General features: G+C 61.3%; 1 protein-coding gene and 1 long non-coding RNA gene across 8 annotated transcripts in view; one reads left to right on the top strand and one right to left on the bottom strand.

The window, feature by feature from the left end:
* LOC123834018 (uncharacterized) overlaps window positions 1-1,808 on the top strand; it is a 41,142-nt gene extending 39,334 nt beyond the window's left edge. Inside the window, exon 4 of the long non-coding RNA XR_010404795.1 lies at window positions 1,676-1,808. This is a non-coding gene — a long non-coding RNA (uncharacterized LOC123834018). The remainder of the gene's footprint in view (window positions 1-1,675) is intronic.
* The window catches only part of ADGRL1 (adhesion G protein-coupled receptor L1), a 28,703-nt gene extending 26,842 nt beyond the window's left edge, over window positions 1-1,861 (bottom strand). For 6 of the 7 annotated variants that reach the window (XM_064569733.1, XM_064569751.1, XM_064569739.1 and 3 more), the window contains exon 1: window positions 1,722-1,855. In XM_064569733.1, the coding sequence (XP_064425803.1) occupies window positions 1,722-1,791 (70 nt within the window). In that variant the 5' untranslated portion in view covers window positions 1,792-1,855. Of the gene's footprint in view, window positions 1-1,721 lie in introns of all 7 variants that reach the window. The other variant, XM_064569765.1, reaches the window with a different exon arrangement.
* Window positions 1,862-20,648: the final 18,787 nt, after the last annotated feature.

Raw genomic sequence — 20,648 nt, 5'->3', positions numbered from 1 at the left:
TGCCGTGTGAGGACCGACAGCTCCGGCTCTGGAGCCAGACAGCCGGGGTTTAAACCCCCCGCCGGCGGCCTCGTCCGGTAGCCGACCACCCCTGTGGCCCCGGTTCCTTCTCCCAGGAGCTGCCGCTCCCACCTCACAGCACCGGGACGGCTGCAGCGGGCGCGAGGGCCCCCCCATAGTTACATCTGGACAAAGGCCTAACGGGGACAGTGAGGTGAGGGGAGCTGAGTCCACTATCATTAAGGTTATCGAGGGGCGCCGGGGGGGGGCTCAGGCGGCTAAGCGTCTGCCTTTGGCTCAGGTCATGATCTCGGGGTTCCGGGATCGAGCCCCGTGTTGGGCTCCGCGCTCAGTGGGGAGTCTGCTTGAGATTCTCTCCCTCTCCCGCTCGTGCTCCCTCTTTCTCTCTCCAATAAATAAATAAAATCCTAAAAAAAAATGACTGAGGCAGCCAGTCTCTACAGGACAGAGTGGGCTCCGCGTGGTCCACAGCTGCCGGGTCAGCCACCTTCTTAGGCGCTGGTCCCAGCCAGGCCTCGCGGGGTGCTGGCGGGGGAGCGGGGACACGCAGAGGGACTCACAGGCTCCGATGTGCGGACTATGGCTTGTGGGTACAGAGAAGTAGGGGTGCCCTAGGGCAGCAGTACCAAGCAGACCCCTTTCAGAGATCTGCTCCCTCCACTGTCGGGTGGGGGGCCCCAGGGGGATGGCAGCTAGGCCCCGGGGGTTTTTTGGGGTGAGTTGAGTCTCACTTGGGGGAAAGTATTACATGTGTTCCTCTAACACCATCTGCTTCCACAGCTAATTTTAGTCCTTCCCGGGCCTGGGAGGGAGGCCGGGGGTGGAGGGCTGGCTCAGATGGGTCTGGGGGTGGAAGTGGCCCCTCCCGGCCCAGCTGGGGCAGTGGGACAGGACCTGGATGGGCAGAGAACGTGGGCACTGGGGGAGCAGAAGGCGTCAGCTGCCCAGAGCAGGGCCAAGGCCCCGGGGCCTGGCAGAGCAATGCCCCCTCCACCTCTGTGGCTTTTGGGAGTATTGGGCTAGTGAAGGGACACTGGGGAGCAGAGTCCCCCAACAGTGCTCTCCAGACAGAGCTGGGGGGTGCCGGCTGGGGGCATGCCCAGGGCTAGGGGCAAGGCCAGCAGGCCCCTTCTTTCTGCCTGTCCTCTTGCCCTGCCCTTGCCCCCGCCTGGGCCCGCCGCGGGGACCATAATTGAGTGATTGGTGGAGGTGGGCGGGCAGGCTTGGGGCACTAATTGTTGCATGTACAGGATCCTGGGGCCGGCATAGGGCCGAGCCGCGTAATTAGTTGTTTTTAAATAAACGTCAGCGGGCATGCTTTAATTAAGCCTTCTTCCCAGCGAGAGCCTCAGAGATGTAATCACAGAGAAAGACACACACATAAGACAGGGGAGTATCGCTCACCGGGAAGGCCGGTCCTGGTCCCAGGAGGCCACAGCCCGCATCCCAGGCTCCAGGACCCCTGGCAGGATGGGCCCTGCTGCCCCGGGTGTTGGGGGTGAGGGGCTGGTCCAGGGACCCCTCAGTGGTGCTGGGAGGTGCGATTACCAAGTCTCCTTCTGGCTTGGTTCCGCCACGGCCTGGGGCGAGCTGGGGACTGCGGTTCTTCACCAAGTGCATGGGAGGTATTTCAACATTTTCTCTGCCCTCCCAGCTGCATTTTGGAGGCACGGCTCCTCTCCAGCCCCAGCAGCACCTACCTTGGGTGGCCGAAGTGACCAGGACGGCGGTGATGCAGAGACTCCAGAGCACTGCGGCCAGGCGGGCCATGGCGGCGGCCAGGGGCGTGTTCGGGGCGCTCAGTGTCCTGTGCTGGGGGCCTTGCCCCGCATCAGCAGGTGGGCGCCACGGCCTGGCCCACCAGCCTGGGGAGAACAGGGAGAGTGAGGCGGGGGCAAGGCCCCAGCAGGCCCAGGAGGAGAGGCATTTGGGCAGGTCCCCTCTCCTCCTCCTGGTGGCTGAGGGCTTATCCCCGAGAGGGGCCAGTCAAGGTACCTCCCCCCGAGCCAGCTGTATGGGACTGAAGCTGCACCCTGGCCGCCCCTCCAGGCCCTCTGGCCTACACTGCCAACTCCCACCCCCAGCTGGCAGACAGACCCACCCATCTGGGCACGTTGGACCAAAGGGGACCTCCTGGAAGCTCCTCCCGTGGTCTCACAGCGCCTCCTCGGGTAGTAGGGGCAGCTCACCAGGATGTCATGGCTGTGAAAGGCCTGCCCGCATCCAGGCAGGCCTCAGACCCTCTCTCACGAGAGATAAAGGCCTTCTGGAAGCCTCTTCTCCATCCCCAAATCCCAACCCTGCCCACTTGTCTCCCTGACCTGGCTTCCTCACCCAGCACTGCGGGGCGGGGGTGTCCAGGCATCCTGGCCTTGAACTGGCAGCCTCCCAGTCTTGGGCAAGAGTCCAGGCCCCGCCCCCAGCCCTTGCTTCCCGTCTCTCCCTCTCTGGTAGCTAATTAGAATCCAGCTGGCTGGTGCCACAGATCAGGGACCAGGGACAACTGAGTCCTCTCTTTCCCCTCTGGGGGGGACCCTCGAGGTAAGCTGGAGACAGGCAGGCGGGGGTAAGGGAGGGGTGTGCGGTCCCCTAGGGGGCCGGGATGGGGGACTGGCATTGTGTGCTCTCCCCTGCAATCCTCTCACCCATCTGCCCGTCCCTGGGCACTGCAACTCCGCGGGCACAGGGCTCCGTGCTGGCCCATTTCCTCCCCTCTCAGCTGCTCCTCCCTTCTCCCTTCCGGTCTCCCCTGGATGCTCTCTGCATTGCAAATCCAGATCTCTGCCCCCGGCCCTTTGCTTTATCTGCCCCGCGGTTCTCAAGAGTGGCCCTGACCCAGTGGCGCCAGCATGGCCATGAACTTCTGCAAACACACATTCTCTGGGTTTTTTACCGGCCCTCCAGAGTATGAACACCCACTTACTCGGTCTTCCCTCGCCGCCACCCCAGTCTGTCCCATAGTTTCAATGCCATTAACCAACAAATACCTTCCGTATCTCTTATTTTCTGTTTGGAATCTCTCAACAGAGCCCCGAATTACTGTTTTTCCTCCACCAAACGAAAGCCTATCCACCAGCCCCATCAGCTCCCTGATCCCATTTCTGCTCAGGCCACTCTTGCCGCCTGCTATTCCTTGACCACACCAGCCCCTGCCCCAGGGCCTTTGCACTTGCCAGTTCCTCCACGTGTTATCTTCTGCCCACCAGTTACCCACAAGGCTGCTCCCCCTCACCTCCTTTAGGCCTTTGTTCAAATGTAACTATTTAGGGGCGCCTGGGTGGCTCAGTTGGTTAAGCATCTGCCTTAGGCTCAGGTCATGATCCCAGAGTCCTGGGATCGAGTCCCGAGTCGGGCTCCTTGCTCAGCAGGGAGCCTGCTTGCTTCTCCCTTCCCCCCCCCCCCGCTCACGCTCTCTCTCTCTCAAATAAATAAAAATCTTTAAAAAAAAAGTAGTTATTTATTTCTTGCATGGAATGGCCCCTGCACAGATACGGATCACTGGATTGCTTTGCTCACAGCTAGCCCCAGCTTCTAGAACGGGTAGGGCACACAGCAATGTGTTTGTTGAATCTCAGACCCCAAACCTAGGAATCTGCCTCGATTCCTCACCCTTCACCACCTCTCCCCTTCATAAACTCCACCAGCAAGTCCTGACAGCTGCCTCCAAAGCACCTCGCCAACCTGCCCACTTGTGGCCCCCAGTGCCCGCATCCAGGACCAAGCCGCCTGCCGCGCCTGGATGCTTGTCTCGGCCTCCCTGCCTCCACGCCTGCCCTCCACTCAGTGCTAAGGGATCACTGAATGACGCAGATCCGAGTGTTAACCTTCCCCTCAGCTCTCCACTGGGGTCTGCTTCCTCACCAGGGCCTAGAGGCCACCGGTGACCTGGTGTCACCCTGATCTGTAACCAGCCCCCTCCAGTTCCTAGGATGCTCTAGCTTCTCCCCGCCCACCCCCACCCCCGCTTTGCCAGGGCTGCTCTCTCTGCCTGGAATGCTCTCCCAGGATCCCTGTACACCTGCTATGGCTTCACGGGTCAGGGCTCAACTCCAAGGCCATGGCAGCAGGGCAACCTACTGGACCTTCCCAAACGTTCCTGCTGTTCCCACTTGCCATCCTGTTGCCCGGTTTTTGATTTACAGCTTTCAACCGCACCTGAAGTTACCTGGAGGATATTAGCAGGTCTGCGGTCAACCTTCCCTACCAGACCATGAGCTCCTTGAGGGCAGGAACTTGGACAGTTTCTCAGGAAATAAAGGCAGACACAGCACACTCCTAGGCAGGACACCCCTCCCAGGCCTCAGACTCCTCTCGCGAAATGGGAAGTGATCTGACAGCGCAGCCGGCATACGGGCGCCCTCCCTGCCCCCAGCCTTCAGGAAGCCCCCTCCCCCACCAGACATGGCCTGTGGTGCTTTGGGCTCCTTTCCCAGCATTTCACAATGTTACATTGTGGGGGGCAGGGGCTTCCTCATCACCCCCCACTCCCCACCTCGGCTCCCAGCCACGGTCAAGCTCAGGAGAGGCACTGACCCCACACTAAGGGACACTGCCCTCCCCGGCTCTCCCCAGGGGGGCTCAAACTAGCTAGTGGCTGGCTAATGCCGGAAAGGCTGCCGGGTGCCAGGCCCTGGGGGCAGCCAACCCACACGGGTCTGGATCCGACTCTGCCATTCACAAGTGGTGTGAACTTGAGCCAGTCCTTCCCCCCGTCACCAACCCCAGTTCCCTCTGTGCCTCAAACCTGCGGGCTTCTGCTAAGGACAGTAGTCTGCACAGGTGACAGGCCAGCCCGGGACCCATCCGAGGGCGCTGTCCACAGCGCGGCGCGAGTCAGGGCATGGGGAGCATGCGTCTGAGTGCAAGGCGCCCCTCGCTCCTCCGGGTTGCACCCGGACCCAGGACGCTGTGACCTCAGGTGGAGTCCCCAGGCTTTTCCCCACCCACACTCCTTCCCGGGGGCTCTAACTGGTGTCATGGTTTAGACGTCGTCTAGACTGTGATGACTGCCACACTGGAGTGTCAGCCCTGCTTCTCTCCTCACCGTCTACATCCTCGGGTCTCCGAGGCACCTTCGGCCTGAACAGCCTAAAACAAAGGCCCCCTCCCCATATTAGTCCATGGGCCCAGCATCCCCCCGCAGGTCCTTGGGCTGCAACCCCAGGAGTCAAAATCCCTGGTTCCTCCTTCCCTCACCCCAACGTCCAGTTCAGGATTGGGTCCTCGGTCTGTGCCTCCGGGACACCCCGGCGTCTGTCTGTCCCTAGCAACCGCCCTCCAGACAGCCCTGGCCTCCTTCCAGCAACCCCCCCCCACCCTTCTTGCTCCCGCACTCCGGGCTCCCCACCGGCAGCCAGAGAGGCCTTTAAAAAATTATGGTGTAATAGCTATGTCACATAAAATGTGTCATTTTAACCGTTTTTACGTGTATAATCCAGTGGCATTAATTACATTCTCCATGCTGTGCCCCCGCCACCACCATGGTCTATTTCCAAAACTTTGTGATCACCCCAGTCCCTCCCGTTCCCCCACCCCAGCCCCTGGCAACGACCAATCTTTACTGAACGAATGCAAGGTGCCGGGGTGGGGCAGCCGGAGACAGGTGTTTGTGACCCGCGGGCCAGGCCCGACCCACACAGCCTGGGCACCATTGCTCAGCGGTGTAGACAGCGTTCCCCTTGGGCTGCCCACCACTCCCTGAAGGCCCGTTCCCCAGAGCAGCTCTGCCCGGAAAGGCCCAAGCGCCCCCAGACCTGTCCCCCGCTCGGGGCTGGGGTATGAGGAGCCGGGCACCGTGACTTCTGTTCCTCCCCTCTCTTCCAGGCCAGACGGTGTGCCCACCGGCCCTGGGTGGGTCTGCCTGCCGCCTGGTGCCCACCTACGTGGGGAGGCAAGGTCAGATGTGGGGAGGTGGGAGCCATATCCTGGGAGGCCTGAGCCCGACTACCCCTGAGGCCTTGGGAGGGGGTGTTATGGATTGCCCACCCCCCCACCCCCCCGCTGCCAAAAAAAAGATACATTGGAGTCCTGTTCTCCAGCACCTCAGGATGGGACCTTATTTGGTCTTTAAAAAGGTAATCAAGTTAAAATGAGGTCATTAGGGTGAACCCTCGTCCAGCGTGACTGGTGTCTTTACAAAAAGGAGACACTTAGACACAGACTCCCGCACGGGGAGTATGCCACGCGAAGACAGAGGCAGAGGTCGGGGCGATGCGTCTACGAGCCAAGGAATGCCAAGGACTGCCAGCGAACCCCCAGAAGCCATGCGGGAGGCGAGGGCAGACTCCCTCAGAGCCTCCGGAAGGAACTGGCCCGGCCCACACTCCAATCTTGGACTTCGGGCCCCCGGAGCTAGGACAGTGAGTTTCTGTTGTTAAAGCCATCCGGTCTGCGGTACTTTGTCGCAGCAACCCTAGGAAACTCGCACGGGGGGTCAGGACACATGGTGGGCTGGGACGCAGAGCTGGGGAGAGCCTTTCACAAACTGGGAGTGGGAGGCCTGCTGGATCTCCAGTCCCAGAACCTCCCGTGATGCCGAGGACAGCAGCCGACACCTCGGTGCCCCATTCCAAGCACTGTATACACACAGCTCATTTAACCCACAGGCACTGAGTACATGGGGTGGGGGTGGTTAGGGGAGAGACACACACCTACATCTTACAGCGGAGGAACGTGAGGACCCAGGGGCACCCAAGTGATAAGGGGACTTTGAACCCAGGCAGGTTGGCCCCGCCAAGTTGGGCTGGGGAGCCCCCGGTGGCCAGGACAGCACCCTCAGAGCTGGGCACACCCACAGGGGCTGCAGCCACAGGGCCAGATGCGCCTGCACCTGCGTCTGTCCCCACCTCAGCCTCAGCAGACTTGGGTGACCCTAACCGAATGCATGGGAAATTGGGCCTACTGCCCTCACATGAAAGGGGACTAGACCCCAGGCATGTCCAACCCCCAGGTCACGTGCGCAGCCCACCAGCCTCACCCACACCTGCCTCTTTGCTCCTGAGCCCCACGTCGGTGTCAAGTCAAGGGGGCGTGAAGCAGGGGTCCTGGGGATGGGTGACATGGCCCAGGCTCTGTCCTCAGGTGCCCTGAAATGGGGCAGGGGAAGGTGACAGGAGGAGAGGGGGCGCCTCCAGTCTGCCCTAGAGTGCAGCTGCCATGGCAACCCTCTGCTCGAGTGGGTGGGAGTTTGAATGCCCGGGGGCGGGGGGGAGGGCACCAACGGAGGGGGCTCTGGGCCCCTCACGGCCCTGCCCCTCCACATAAGAGTCTCCTGCTTCTAGCCGCAAAGCCAGCAGCCTGAGAGCCCAGCACCACAAGCCTGCCTCCTCCACGAAGCCCTCCGGCATGGCAGAGGAATGCCAAGGACTGCCAGCAGGCCAGGGCACCTGGGTGGCTCAGTCGGTTGTGTCTGCCTTCAGCTCAGGTCATGATCCTGGGGTCCTGGGATTGAGCCCCATATCGGCGTCTCTGCTCAGCAGGGAGCCTGCTTCTCCCTCTCCCTCTGCCTGCCACTCCCCCTGCTTGTGTGCTCTCTCTCCCTCTCTCTGTCAAATAAGTAAATAAAATCTTAAAAAAAAAAGGATGCAGCAGGCCCCCGGGGAAGGTACACGGAAGAGGCTCCCGGGTCTGAATCTGCTGTGTGGCCTCAGGCTTAGCTCTTTGCCTCTCTCAGTGCATTTCCCCAGCTCCCCTCGGGGACTAACAGATAAACCTTGCAGAGGTGGGGCAAGTGTCCAGGCAGTGCCCAGCACGCAGCCCTCTCTGGGAAGGGCACTGTGGGCTCAGAGAGGGCAGGGTCCTCCCCAAACCTTCCACTCCAGTCCCATCTCCCTCCATCTCCCCCAGAGGACAGCTCAGTCCCCCCAAGTGCTCCTCCTGGACCCCTCTCTCCTCACCCCACATCCAACCCCAGCAGCTCCTGCAGCCCCTCCTGCAGGATCTGCTTACCTCCCACTCCTCGGCCCTCCCTGGTCCAGCCCCATCACCTGCCCCCTGGTCAGACCTGCTGCCTCCTCTCAGGTCTCCGGCCCTTGCTGCCCGCAGCCTGTTCTTCCCACAGCAGCCAGAGGGCGCCAGTGAGTACTGGGTCAGGGCGCATTCCTCCTCGGCTCAGAACCTTCTATGACTCCTACCTCACTCAGAGCAAAAGCCCAAGTCCTCCCTGGGGTGCACACGCCCTGCCCACAGCTCCTCCCACTCTCCTCCTTGCTCACTCAGCCCCTGGTTCCTGGAGGAAGCCATCAGGCACAGTCCCGTCTCAGGGCCTTTGCACAGGCTCTTCTCTCCTCCCCAAATGCCCGCACAGCTCCGCCCTTGCCTCCTCGAGCTCTTTGCTCCAACATCGCCTGCTCAGGGCGGCCCTGCTGGTCCCAGCACTCCTCCATCTTATCCTGGCTTTTTTCTCCATGGCACCCATCACCGGCATGCCAGCCGTGCATTTTACTGTCTGTTATCCTTCTCCCACTAGATGTCAGCGCCACAGGGTGGGGTTTGTCTGATTTGTCAGTTTTAAAAGGTCACTCTGGCTGCCCAGTGGCACTGGACGACAGAGGGGTGGGGGCGATTCAAAGCAGTCGCTTTTCCCCCCGAGGCCTCCTCCCTGGTCTCCCCCATCTATCTGCCACTCCCACCCCATCTGCTCTCCACCCAGCCCAAGTGATCTTTGTAAAATGAAAACCCAATCATGTCCTTCCCAGCCTACCACCCTCCATGGCTACCTATTGTCTCAGACGCCCTAGCATGGCATCTCAGGCTCTGGTCTCCAGCCACCTTGTCAATCCCTTCTCTGCTCTAGCTTCCTAAGGTGCCTGCCCCCACCCCACACACCTCTCCCTTGCCCATACACACAGTGCTAGGGCTCCTGTCCCTGCCCCCACTCTTCCTTCAAAAGGTTCTGCCCCCAGGACTGCCTGCGTTGGTCTCTCCTACTCCCACACTCATGGCACACTGGGCCTCCACGTTTGTCCCCACTAATTGGACTTGGCTCTGTTGTTGAACGTCTAGCTTTCCCACCAGCTGGGGACTCCTCAGGGAAAGTTCCATCATCGGTCAATCTGGCTCTCTGTTGCATGCCCAGTCCTGGGCAAGAACAAGTACTTATTAATTTGTTTAATGAACAGAGACAAAACAGACCCAGAGAACAGGTCATCCATTCACTGCATAGTTACCTAGTTTCGACTGGGTCACAAGTGCTTTGGAGGAAAATAGGCGTGAAGGGGAGGATGGGGGTGGGGGTGTATCTGTGGGTACAAATGTAAACGGGGTGGTCAGGGAACACCTCTCCCAGAGGGAGACATTTTAGCAGAAGTGTCAAGGATGTGAGCCATCTAGGTACCTGGGGAAAGAACATCCTGGGCAGCGGGAACAGCATGTGCAAAGGTCCTGAGGCAGAATCTGCTGGCGCGTGGCTGCGGCCCAGTGAGCAAGGGGGAGAGTGGAAAGAGGTGAGGGCAAGGGCAGGTTAAAGGACAGAGCTAGCAGGGCCTTGTGAGTCGAGGGTAGGACAGGCTTTTATCTCCAAGTGAGGTGGGATCCAAGGAGGGTTCTGAACAGAGGAGGGGCATGGCCTGACTCAGCAGTTCAGAGACTCCTTCTGCTGCCAAGGGAGATTACACTGGGGGGAGGTGGGGGCTGCTGAGAGCAGTGGGTGAGCCCCACCCCCACCCCTTTTCTTTCCCTGTCCACTCAGCCGTCAACGCCAGAATCCTGCCATTTAGCCCATGCTTCCTTTCTTCACCCTCCTACCAACCACCCAGCAAACCATGTCAACTCCTGTCTTGAGAACCCCCGCACCAGCCCATCTCTGATGTCTCAAGGCCCTTTCCAGAGTCTTCACTTTGACAGCCCACAGTGGCTTCCTCTTCCTGCTGGCTTCCTGACCCTCCTGCTTCCCTCTGTGGTTCTCTCCCTCCCAGGAGCCAGAGAGAACTCACGCTGAATATTCCCATCCTGTCTGGTGCTCCTTGACCCCTCCATAGGCCTTCCCAGCCCCATGGACACACCTCATGGCACATACTCAATTCTTCTGCCAAGACCAGCCTCCAGCCTCCTTTCTACACGCCTGGCCGTAAAACGGCTTACATTTTCCCCTTTGAGCCACCACCTTCTTTCTGATCTCAGGCAGGCCTCTCCTCACATACTCTCTCTCCCCTCCACTTTATCCCTCCTTCCCCCTCCAGGCTGCAGCTGGGAGGCCCCCTCCCCCAGGAAGCCCTCCCTGACTTATAGACTGGCCAGGTGCCTCCTCTAAGCTCCTTACCACAGGAGGTTGGTACTACGGAGGCCTGTGGTCCGTTTCCACTTCATACTGTTCACTGCCCATCCCAGAGCCTTGCACTTTGAGCATGACAGAGCACAGCTGAAAGAAGTGGTAGGAGCCACGGCCCAAGGCAGAGGGTGGGAGGTGGCAGGAGCCTCTGGGCCTCCAGATGCTGGCAGTGAAGAGGCAGGGTGGGAAATACAGAGACCAGAGGGAGGCGGACATGATGCCCAGCAGGGCAAGAGGGAAGAGTCCCAGGGTCCTACGTTCAAATCCCAGCTCTGCCCACTTCGGGCTGTGTGATGAGGCCCCCATGTTCTTCCTCTGAATTCTGTCTCTCCCCAGGGAAATGGGATGGAAGCCTCCCGTGGTGGCCACAGGGCTTAGAAGTAATATAAGGCGACCTCACATATCCTTTTTAGAGCACCTAGGTACCAGGCACTGACCTAGGAGCTGGACAGACATCCGTGGATGAGCCAGACACAAAGAGCACTAAAAAAGTCAATTCTATGATATACAGTTTTGTGGAGGAACAGGGGCTCTGGGGTGTGTGTGTGGGGGGGGCTGTGGGGGGGGTGTGCATGTGTACAATTTAAAATAGGGTGATCTAGAAAGACCAGACACTTCGGCAAAGCCCTGCAAAGCTCCGCAAAGGGAGGAGCCATACAGGTGGCCAAGGAAGAGAAAAGAGTTCCTGTCAGAGGGCACAGCTTGTGCAAAGGTCCTGGGGCTGGCCAATGCATGTTTGAGGACAAGTGAGGAAGCCAGTGTGACCAGTGGCATGAGCGTGGGGCAGTCCGTAAGTGCACAAGCGTGCCCCAAACGGGCTGCTTCTCTGCTGAGGAGGGTGCATCCACAGGTCCCCCAACTTCCACCACCAAGGGCAACTGGGGGGCACTCTGGGGCAGGAGCTGTCCACCTAGGGCCCAGCGACTGACTGTTTTTGCACAGCCAGTGGACTAAGAACGCTCTCACCACTTTTGAAAGGTTGTGAGGAAGAGGCAGAGGGAGAATATGCAGGACAGCAGCCAGGCCACCTGCCCGTCTCCGGGATTTACTGTCTGGCTCTTCACAGAGAAAGTCTGCCGACCCCAGTCCTGAGCGGTGATCCTCAACGCGGGACAATTTTGTTCTCTACTCCAGGCCGTTTGGCAACATCTGGGGACCTTTTTAGGTGTCTCAACTGGGGGTGGGAAGGATGCTACTGGTATTTAGAGGGTGCAGACCAGGGATGCTGCCCAAGGTCCTAGGATACCCAGGACAGCCCTCACAAAGAACGACCGGCCCCAATATCTGGACTGCCATGTCTGGGAGACCCTGGCCTAGAGAGCCGGCCCCGGGCCCCTGGCCTGCCTGCACCTCCTCTCCGATGGCGGGACACGGGCACCCGCTTGGCTTCCCAGCTTGCCCACTCCTGACTTCCAGGGTATTCTGAGCATCTGAGGGAGGGGCCCTGGCTATTTTTAACTTTGGGGGGCAGGGCTATTTTTAGCCTCAGCGTCTATATATTGAATTTTTATCTTCCCCCAATTTTGGAGTTCAGGGTGGGGAAGCAGAGGGCTTCTGCTCCACTATTTCGCCAGGGCCCCCGCAGCCTGAAACAAGCGTGAGGGTCTCACCCCACGAGAGAGAGAGAGAGAGGCTGCGTCAGTGCCCCAGGAGGAGGGGCTGCTCAGGCCTTGACCCTGGGTTTCCTAGCCCCTGACTGAGCAGAGGGCCCCTATGTTTCCCACCCCAGGCTCTAAACCCCACAGCACACACACAGTTCCATGGGCAGGTGGCTCCATACACGTACCCTCACCCACTGGGGCACCCACGAGGCCACCTCAGAGAGAGTACTCACAGGTGGGCACGGCGGACAGGTGCAGAGCTGGCCCGGTCAGGCCCCCAGTGGCAGCCCTCAATCCCCCCAGAGGGGCAGGATGGATGGGGAGTCCTTGCTATGCACAGCCAGAGGACTCACCTGGGAGTCTCCAGTCCTTTGACAGACCCCCTCCCATTCACTCAGGTAAGATCCCTTGAACACCTACTGTGGGCCAGGGAGGAGTCTAGGCATCTTGGATCCAAAAGCAAACCTTGAGTAACAAACTTCCTGAGCACTTGGATCCTGGTTGGGATGATAAATAAACAGGCATAATAAATCAAGAAATTACAGTGTGAGAAAAGCCATCCGTGCTCGGGAAAGTCAGGAGGTAGGTGGGAGGCTGCGATTTTAAACAGGCTGCACGGGGGTAAAGGTTACTGGGAGGGGGGCTGACATCTGAAGCGGGTGAAGGAGCAAAAGCCCTGCAGATGTCTGGTGAGAGTCCCAGGTGGAAGAACAGCCAGTGCAAAGGCCCTGGGGTGGAATCTTGCTTAGATGTTGGTGGAGCGGCAAGGAAAGAGGGAGTGAAGGGGATGAGGTGATGGGGAAGATCATGCAGGGCCAAACCCCAAGATGCCCCACTGCCTGACCTGTGGCAGTGCCTGGACACGGGGGCTGCTACCTTCCGACTCCGGGGCTGCCCCCTCCCCAGCTGGGACCCCGGCCACTCCAGAAAGGAGACATAAGCTTTCTCCCCAACTCCTGTGATACAAGCCTCTTGACTCAAGTCGCTACGTGTGGCCAGACTGTGAGTTCTGTGAGGACAGGACCAGGGCACTGTCCCCACGGCATCGCCAGCACAGCGCCTGAGAGACAAGACACTTGGCACGTGCTCACAGACTGCGTGAAGAAGTGCCCCCAGCCCGGTCCCGAGGAGCCCCGTGCACACACCCCTGGGCACACGGCTGCCAGCGCACATAAGACGCAGACCCTCCTCCTGTGCAGGGCCACGGACACGCACGGGCCGCCCACTCTGCCAAACTCACAGCCCCAGCACCCAGGAGAGCCCGACCAGCATAGGGCTGGCCTGCTGGACACGTGGTCACACACAGGCTTAGCCAGGTCACCATCCAAACCACACACGAAACACACACAGACATCGGTCGGAGGACTGGATTCCGGGGGTGGTGAGACCCCCGCCCCCATGGCTCTGTTCAGCAGCAGCCTCTTCTGGGGACCCTGCTCTCCTCTTTCACGGGGGTGGCCAAGACCCAGCCCAGGCACCTCCAGGGTCACTTCAGCCAAGTCCGCTTCCAGACCCAGGGAACCCCTCCCACCCCCCAAAGAGGGGTCTGGAAGAGGGGAAGTGTCTGGCGTCTGGAAATCGGATCCCCGAGAGGCGCCCACATAGAAACCGGAGCCTTGTCCTTGGCCACACAGCTGGCTGGAGAGGTAGGAGGGAGCAGAGCCCTGCAGCTCCAGCTCCCCACGGCTGGCGGGTGGGGACCAGGCGGGTGGGGACGGCAGGGATCCCGCTCCTCCTCTTCCTCATTGGGGTACCCACTCTAGCCCAGCAGCACAACCTCCTGGGACCAGCACCCCCCACACCAGATGCCCAAGTTGGGGCTGAAGCACCTCATGCTCTCCTACCAGCCAGGCTGGTGGGGGGGGTACAGGGAGGGGTACAGGGAGCTGCAAACTCCAGACGCAGGTGGCTTTCACAGGTGGAGGTATGGGGGGGGTGCTCGGAGTCCAGACGGCTTGATGCAGACTCCAGAGCAGCCAGGGAGCCTGCCAGCCCCTCCCCCACATGTCTGGTGGGTTCTCCTAGGCCCCCTCAGGAGAAGGGGCTCCCCAGGGCACGCTGGGAATAGAAACAGGGCTTCATGAGTCTCCCTTCCACCTCCTCCCTACAGGCACCAGGGCCCAGGTACGCTGGTCCCCAGCTCCCCACCCTCCCTAACCCTGCGTAGCCTCCAAGCCCAAGATCAGGCATTAGCAGGGGTGATCATGCCTTAAGCCAGCTCCCCGTGGGGGTTGGGTTGGGTGCGCTGTGGAGGGATGGCCTAGTGGGGCATTTGGAGGGCAGCCCCCACAGCATGGGGCAGGCTAAGGCCCCACGGGGGGTCACTGAGGGAGAGGAGGAAGGCGGGCCCTCACATGTGACCATACACATATGTGGCTCAGTGCATGGGTGCCACTGCCACCACCCAGGGATCGAATTAGTTCCCTTTTCCACTTTCCAGATGATTTTTCATCTCTGTAATTAATGGGCAAGTCAGTTCTGAACGGCATGGCAGGCAAATTGCTAGTTAGGAAAATCACGGATAATTTTCTCGATATGATAATGAAGGTTGTATTCCTTCTCTTATTCTCCCTGTTTTCATCCTACTTTTAAGTAATAAATTTGGTATTAGTGGGTGGGGAGACGGGAAGAAGGAGAAGTCACCTCCCCCCACAGCTGGGGCCTGACCCAGGCCCACCCCGAGTCCTGAGCCCCTGGCCATGGGGCAAATGGAGGGGAAGAGAGATGGGGACCCTCCATGGGGCACCACAACACCCCAAATGATCAGTTCAGGGTGTCAGGCCTAGAAGAGCAGGTTGGAGGGCAGGGAGCCCCCAAGCTGTTAGCTGGGCTGAAGGGGTTGAGTCTAGGGTCAGGTTACAAGCTCTTGCCGGCCCCTGGGGTGCTGGAAAGAAGAGCAGAGACGCACAGCCTCTCTCCAAGAAGCAAGCAGCATCGAGGTCAACAGGCCTAGAGCAGACATCACCCTTAGGAGTCCCCCACACCTGTCCCCACACTGTCCAAACCCTTCTCTGCGGTGACTCCTGTAGCAGCTAAGGGAACAGAGCAAGCAGAAAAGGGAAAGAGAGAAAGAGAAACAGACAGAGAGAGGCGGAGAGGCGACCAGCCATCTTGGCAGCCATTTTGAACCCCTCCCCCTGCTCCCCCAGGCACACCACATGTTTGGATGTGGGCAGACAAACCCAGGCTCTGGGTCCTGCAGAAGCCAGGAGGAAAGGGGAACCTGCCTCCAGACTGGGACGGCGGGACACCCACGCAGCTGCCACGGCCGGGGAGGGTCATGGGGGGCGGTGGTTATGGCCCAGGGACGTACAGTGAGGTGCTGGGCGAGCATGGGGCTGGGTGCTGACCTAGACCGGACGGGCAGGGACAGGGCTGTGCGTAGGGGGGCTGTGCCAGGAGGGTGCCGTCTTCAGATGGGTGCCAGGGTGCACCGGAGCAATGCCTGCAGGGGCATTTTCTGGCCGAGGCTGGAGCACCCACAGCACTCTCCACCCTCTTCTGGTCCGGGCTTCTGTCCCAGGACCCTCAGAGGCGAGGATGGCATCGAAGCCCCATAGCTCTACCCAGTGAACACCCGGGGGAGAGGGAGGGCTCTCCCCGTCGAAGCCCGAATCGGGGCGGCTCAAACCCCACAGCTTCCCATGCTTAACCGGGTACCGCGGAGAGAGAGAAGACGCCGCCGGGCTGCACACCTCCTGACAGCGGTGCCCCCCGGGCTGCAGCCGGCGGGACCTCCAGACAGACCCCTCCCCATCCACCGCGTCTCTGCCTCCGGGAGAAAAACAATCCGCGGCCCAGCATCCTGCGGTGCCAGCCCCCGACACAGCTCCTCCGGGGGCCGGGGCCCGCGCACGGCGCGCACACGCACCCTCTCCGCTCACACCCAGACACCTACACAAACAGGGCGCCAAGCACCCGCGCGCACACGCACCGGGGACACGCAGGCACCGCCGCGCCGCTTCCCCACAAAGGCTGGCGCGCGCGCGGGCACACGCAGCCACGCGCGGGCACACTCGCGGTCCCCTCCCCCCGCCGGCACCCCGCGGCCGCCCATCCGCACCCCCGCGTCCCCGGCGCTCCGTGGGGGCCGCCCCTCTTGACCCCCAAGCCGTTGGGTATGAAGTGCAGGCCGCCCCCGACTCCCCTCCAGCTCAGGTGCGGGGAGTCGCGGCTCCAGCATCCCCTCCCCCTTCGCGGCCCGGACAGGCCTCGGCTCCGGTCCTGCCCCCATCCGCCTCGGCCCCCACACCTGGCCCAGGTGCGGTGTCCCCCTCGCCCTGGGCCCGCAGACACTCACCTGTCCAGCGCAGCTCTGGGGTCGGCCCTGCGCGTCTCTCCTGCGGCTCCGCGAACCCCGGCCTCCCGCCCGGCACATCTCCCGGAACCGGGGCGGGGGGGGAAAGGGTGAGGGGTGGCGGGGCGAGGGCGGCCTCCGTGTCCCCTCCTTCCCCCCGGCCCAGCACCGCCGCCACTAACCAAAAATTAAAAAAAAAAAAAAAAGCGGATTACACAGCTCCAGAGGCGGCCCCCTCGCGGCAGCGGAGGCTCGGGGCTGGGGGCGAGCGGGTCCGCGCCCCTCCCGGGAGGGAGGCGACGGAGGCGGCGGGGCGGGGGCGGCGTCAGAGCTCCGGGGGCTGGGGCGAGGCGGAGCCCCCCGAGGCGGCGCCGACAGCGGCCCGCATCTCCCCCGCAGCTCCGCGGCCCCGACGGAGGCGGCACGTGTGCGCCCAGGCGACTTCCCAGCCCCCTCCGACGGCGTCGGCGGTGGCCGAGGGGTTAACGGGCCAGCCGGAGCGCCCCTGCAGCCCCCCGCCGCCCGGCGGCGCCGCTCCGGGGCCCGCGCGGCCCCATCCGCCGGGGCCTCCTCGGCAGACGGCGGGGCGGAGGCGCCGCAGCGCCAACAGCTCCCGCGCCGACGGCTCGGGCTCCCCGCAGTGGCCGCGGGGGGCTCGGGTTGGGGGCAGGCGGCGCGGAGCTGGGGGGGCGCGGCTGGAGGCGGGAGCGGCGGCGTCGCGCCCCCGGGGCGGCCGGAGGGGGGGCGCCGGAGCCGGGGCCGGGCCCGTGGGCACCGCAGGACGCGCGGACCGAGCCGGCGCCGGGCACCAGCAATGACAAGCCGCCTGCTCGCCCCTCTCCCCGACGCATCCGCTCCGGGAGGGGGGCGGCGGGCGCGCGCAAAACCCGGACCGGAGCCGCGGCCGGGAATCGGCCGCCGCAACCAGCGCGAGCGCACAGGGGGCCGACCCGAAAACCCGGACTAGACTTTCCTTCCCCCTGCCTCCTCCAGCCCCTCTGGAAAGCGGAGAGAGAGAAGGCTACGTGCTGGGTCGCCGCGTCGGAACGGGGAGTGGGGGAAGGGAGACGGGCGCAAGGAAGACCCGGAGAGGATTTCGCCGGCAGTTAAGTAAAGGAAAGACGCGGAGCCGGCGAAGGGAGAAATGGAGGAGCTCTGGAAGGGGTATGCAAAACCCGGATCGGAAGAGACAGAGATGGGAGGAAGGTGGGGGGGGGGGCGGGGGGAGGTAGCTGCGACAGGGCCAAATGCAGCCGGGGCACGCAAATTTGGGGCCGGATTCATCCTCGGGAGACGGAGTAATGCGTCATGCCTAATGCAGTGGGAGCAAGCAAGACCTGGCCTAGAATTTCCAGACCTGGGCTCGCAGGGGGCTTCAGGAAGGGTCTGCTTAGTGGCTGAGGCGGCACGGGCTGCCCCAGTCTTTCTGGCAGAGACATGCAAGGGGGAGGGGCAAAAGGAGGGCTGGACTCCCGCACGAAGGAATCCGGAGCGCTGGCTGCAACGAACCAGGCTGGTAAAAGCGGCTTCTGGATCCAGAGAGGCGATGCAAAGGGAATGCACTGAAGAGGCCGCTACCCTGGGAGACTAGACCTACAAGAAAAGACGGGGGAGGGACGCAAAGCTTGGACCGGAATCTGCGACACAGGACAAGACCCCAGGAGAGGATCCTGGGCAACCGGACAAGAGCTTGGAGCTGACAGGGCAGCAGGGGCGGGGAGGGGAGTGTTAGGTGGTGGTTGTATCTATAAACGCCTCAAAAGTCTAGCTTTGGGAGGGGAGACGGACGGGGGGGGGCGGGGGAGGGTGGAGAGAAAAAAAATGAATTTTATGTTCTTGGCAAGAGCAAAAACCCGGTACGGAATTTCACAGCCCAGCAACTACACTGCAGCTGGTGGACTTGGAAGAAGTAGGGCAAGGAACCAGAGGGTTCCTGGGCATGTGGCTGAGTGAGGTGAGGGGCAGGTTTCAGGCTGAAGCTGCAGAGGGAGCCCCGCACCCCCTCTCCAGGGTGGGGAAGGCTGTCCAACCTGGCTTGGATCCCCAGAACCAGACTGTCACTGCCAAGACCCACAGTGGGGGCTATAAAACCGGGCCCCAGGCCAAGAATAAGCACTTCATCTGAATAGATAACTCAGTGCCGGGGGGGGGGGGGGGGGGAGGGGGCTGGGGGAAAACTGGAGGAGTGAGGGCTACTGGAAGGTCCTGCGAGGTAAGATCCGGTTAGGATCTCCAGGAGATGGGCACTGGAAGCCTGGCTGCCGGCTCCGTTTTATGAAAGATGGGTGCAACTCTCGGACTGTTGGATGGGGAGGAGCAAATCCCTGGTTTGGATCCTCAGGGAAGGGAATCCATTCAAGCGGGGCCTAAATAGTAAAGCAGCCAGCGCAAGCAAGGTCCAAAGTCCGGGCTGAATCTTGATGGGTCCAGAGTGGGCATATGTACAGTGGGGTTTGGTGGAGAAGTAGGGCAGACAAATCCGGATCTGGATTATAGAGGAAGGGAAAGAGCTGAGGAAGGGGAGGAGGGCAAACCTCTTTTTCTGTCTCCAGGAAAGAGAATGCATTGCCACCCCAGCTTGGCTCTGCAGAATGGGTGATGAATAGGTTGGAAGTAGCAGTGGGAGGGTTTGGGGAGGTAAATACACAAAACCTGGGGCAGACTTGGGTGGGAACTCTGAGTATCTAAGAAAGCCCAAATTGAACATCTGCAAGCAAATTGACCTGGCCTCTAAGAATCCCTTCCAAGAAGCATCCTGGTGGCTGAACATAGGGAAAAACAGAGACACCAGACTTCCAGGCCTGCTGGGTGACCAGGGGCAACCTCCATGGCAACCTACTCCCCTCCACCCCCTTTTATGGAGAGCCTTCATTTCAGGACTAGGCAGGGATTTTCATAGCCCAGAACCTGGGGGCCAATCAGGCCCCAAAACTTCCCAGGGGAGAGAGGGTAGGTGGACCACGTTTGCTTCCCTTTCATGACCAGGACTCTGGCTGTAGAGCTCAGACCTTGAATATGGGTGGTGAGGCCCAACAACTGCATTTAAGAGAACAAACGTGAAGGAAGCAGAGGTTGGTGGATGCAGAAAGGATTCCATCTATCTGTGGTTCCTTGACTGCGGGTCTGTCGGGTGTGGGGATGGGGGAGCGTGTCTCACCTCTCCACACCTCAGTTTCCCATTTTGAGATATATCAATAGCACCTGATAGGACCCATGGAAGGTTTTGGTGCTGGGGGCGGGGGCGGGGGTGGGGGGAGGAGAGGCAGTGCCTGCGTTCTATAAACCCAGCAGGATCGGAAGGGGGAAAGAACGTGCAGCTCAGAGAAAGCTGGACATCTCCAGAGCCCTCTGGCTCCGCGCCTCCTCCCCGCCCCTCTCCCCTGCCTTGAGCAGCCCACCCACCTCCTCCAGAAGAGCAACCCTAGGAATCTATGAGCTTGCCTAGGAGGTGAGGTGGTTCTAACTTGCGTTCTCCAGGGACTAAGAGAAGGGGTGGCTTTTACTTGTATAAAACGAAGGGGTGGCATGCTTTAAGGGACTCCCGGCTCAGTTTGGAAAAATCCCGGCCAGGACCCCCTCCCAGCCCCTCCTCTTTCTCCTGCTGCTCTTGCTCTCAGCCAGCCGCCATTCCATCCCGGTCTTCTGGCCTCGCGGGCGAGGGGCTCAGGAGGCAAAGGATGGGGAGAGACTGGGGGCGCGAAAGAGCCCTGACGGCCCCCCCACCCCCACCCCTCTGCTGCGCAGCCGCAGTGGAGGCTGCGAGAACTGCTCAGCTCCGGGAACCAACGCGTCGGCGCGAGCGCGCAGTCTTGCCGGGGAGCCGCGTGCCCTGCACCGTGCGGGTCTGTACCGGCGCACCGGACGCCCACTCTCCACTCCCAGGGTGACTCTCGCTTCGGGCATCCTACCGTGAGCTGCGGTTCTCCCATGCCCAGCGTGCCCCGCGTCTTGGGTACCCCACGTTCTGTGCACCCTATACCAGAAAACCCCCACACCCGGGGTGTCCCGCGCTGAGGGCAACTCACGTTCTGATCCATCTGGGGGACCCTGCATGTTGCGCTCCTTAGCACCTCGGGCACCCCGGCTTCAGACATGGCTCAAATCACTCGTGCCCTCTGTCCCCATCTTGTGCCCTCCATGTGTTGTGTCCACTGCCTCAGATTCCCATGTCCGGGTTCTGCGCCCCTCCACCCTCCCCAGTCCCCAATGCTCTGCGACCTTGGCCTCAGGCTCCTGCCTCAGGCTCCTTAGGTCCTCAGTGCCTGCTTAGGTCCTGAGCGCCAGGCCAGACCTCGTAACACATGCGAGGGGTGGAGGTGGGTGGGACAAAGTGGATGGGGATGAAACGCGTTCCTGGACTCAGGAGGAACTGAGCAATGCCCAGACCTCCACCACTTGCCAGACGCGCCCAGCTGGGCTTTTCCTAGAGCCCACTCAGCACAGGATGCACAATCCTGCAGGT

The sequence above is a fragment of the Mirounga angustirostris genome, unplaced genomic scaffold (assembly GCF_029215605.1).
Source record: "Mirounga angustirostris isolate CCGP_5_RB_7025 unplaced genomic scaffold, mMirAng1.0.hap1 SCAF_1, whole genome shotgun sequence".
NCBI classification, from domain to species: Eukaryota; Metazoa; Chordata; class Mammalia; order Carnivora; family Phocidae; genus Mirounga; species Mirounga angustirostris.
Note: the sequence above shows the minus strand (reverse complement) of the source record. Positions and strands in the feature narration are given on the sequence as shown.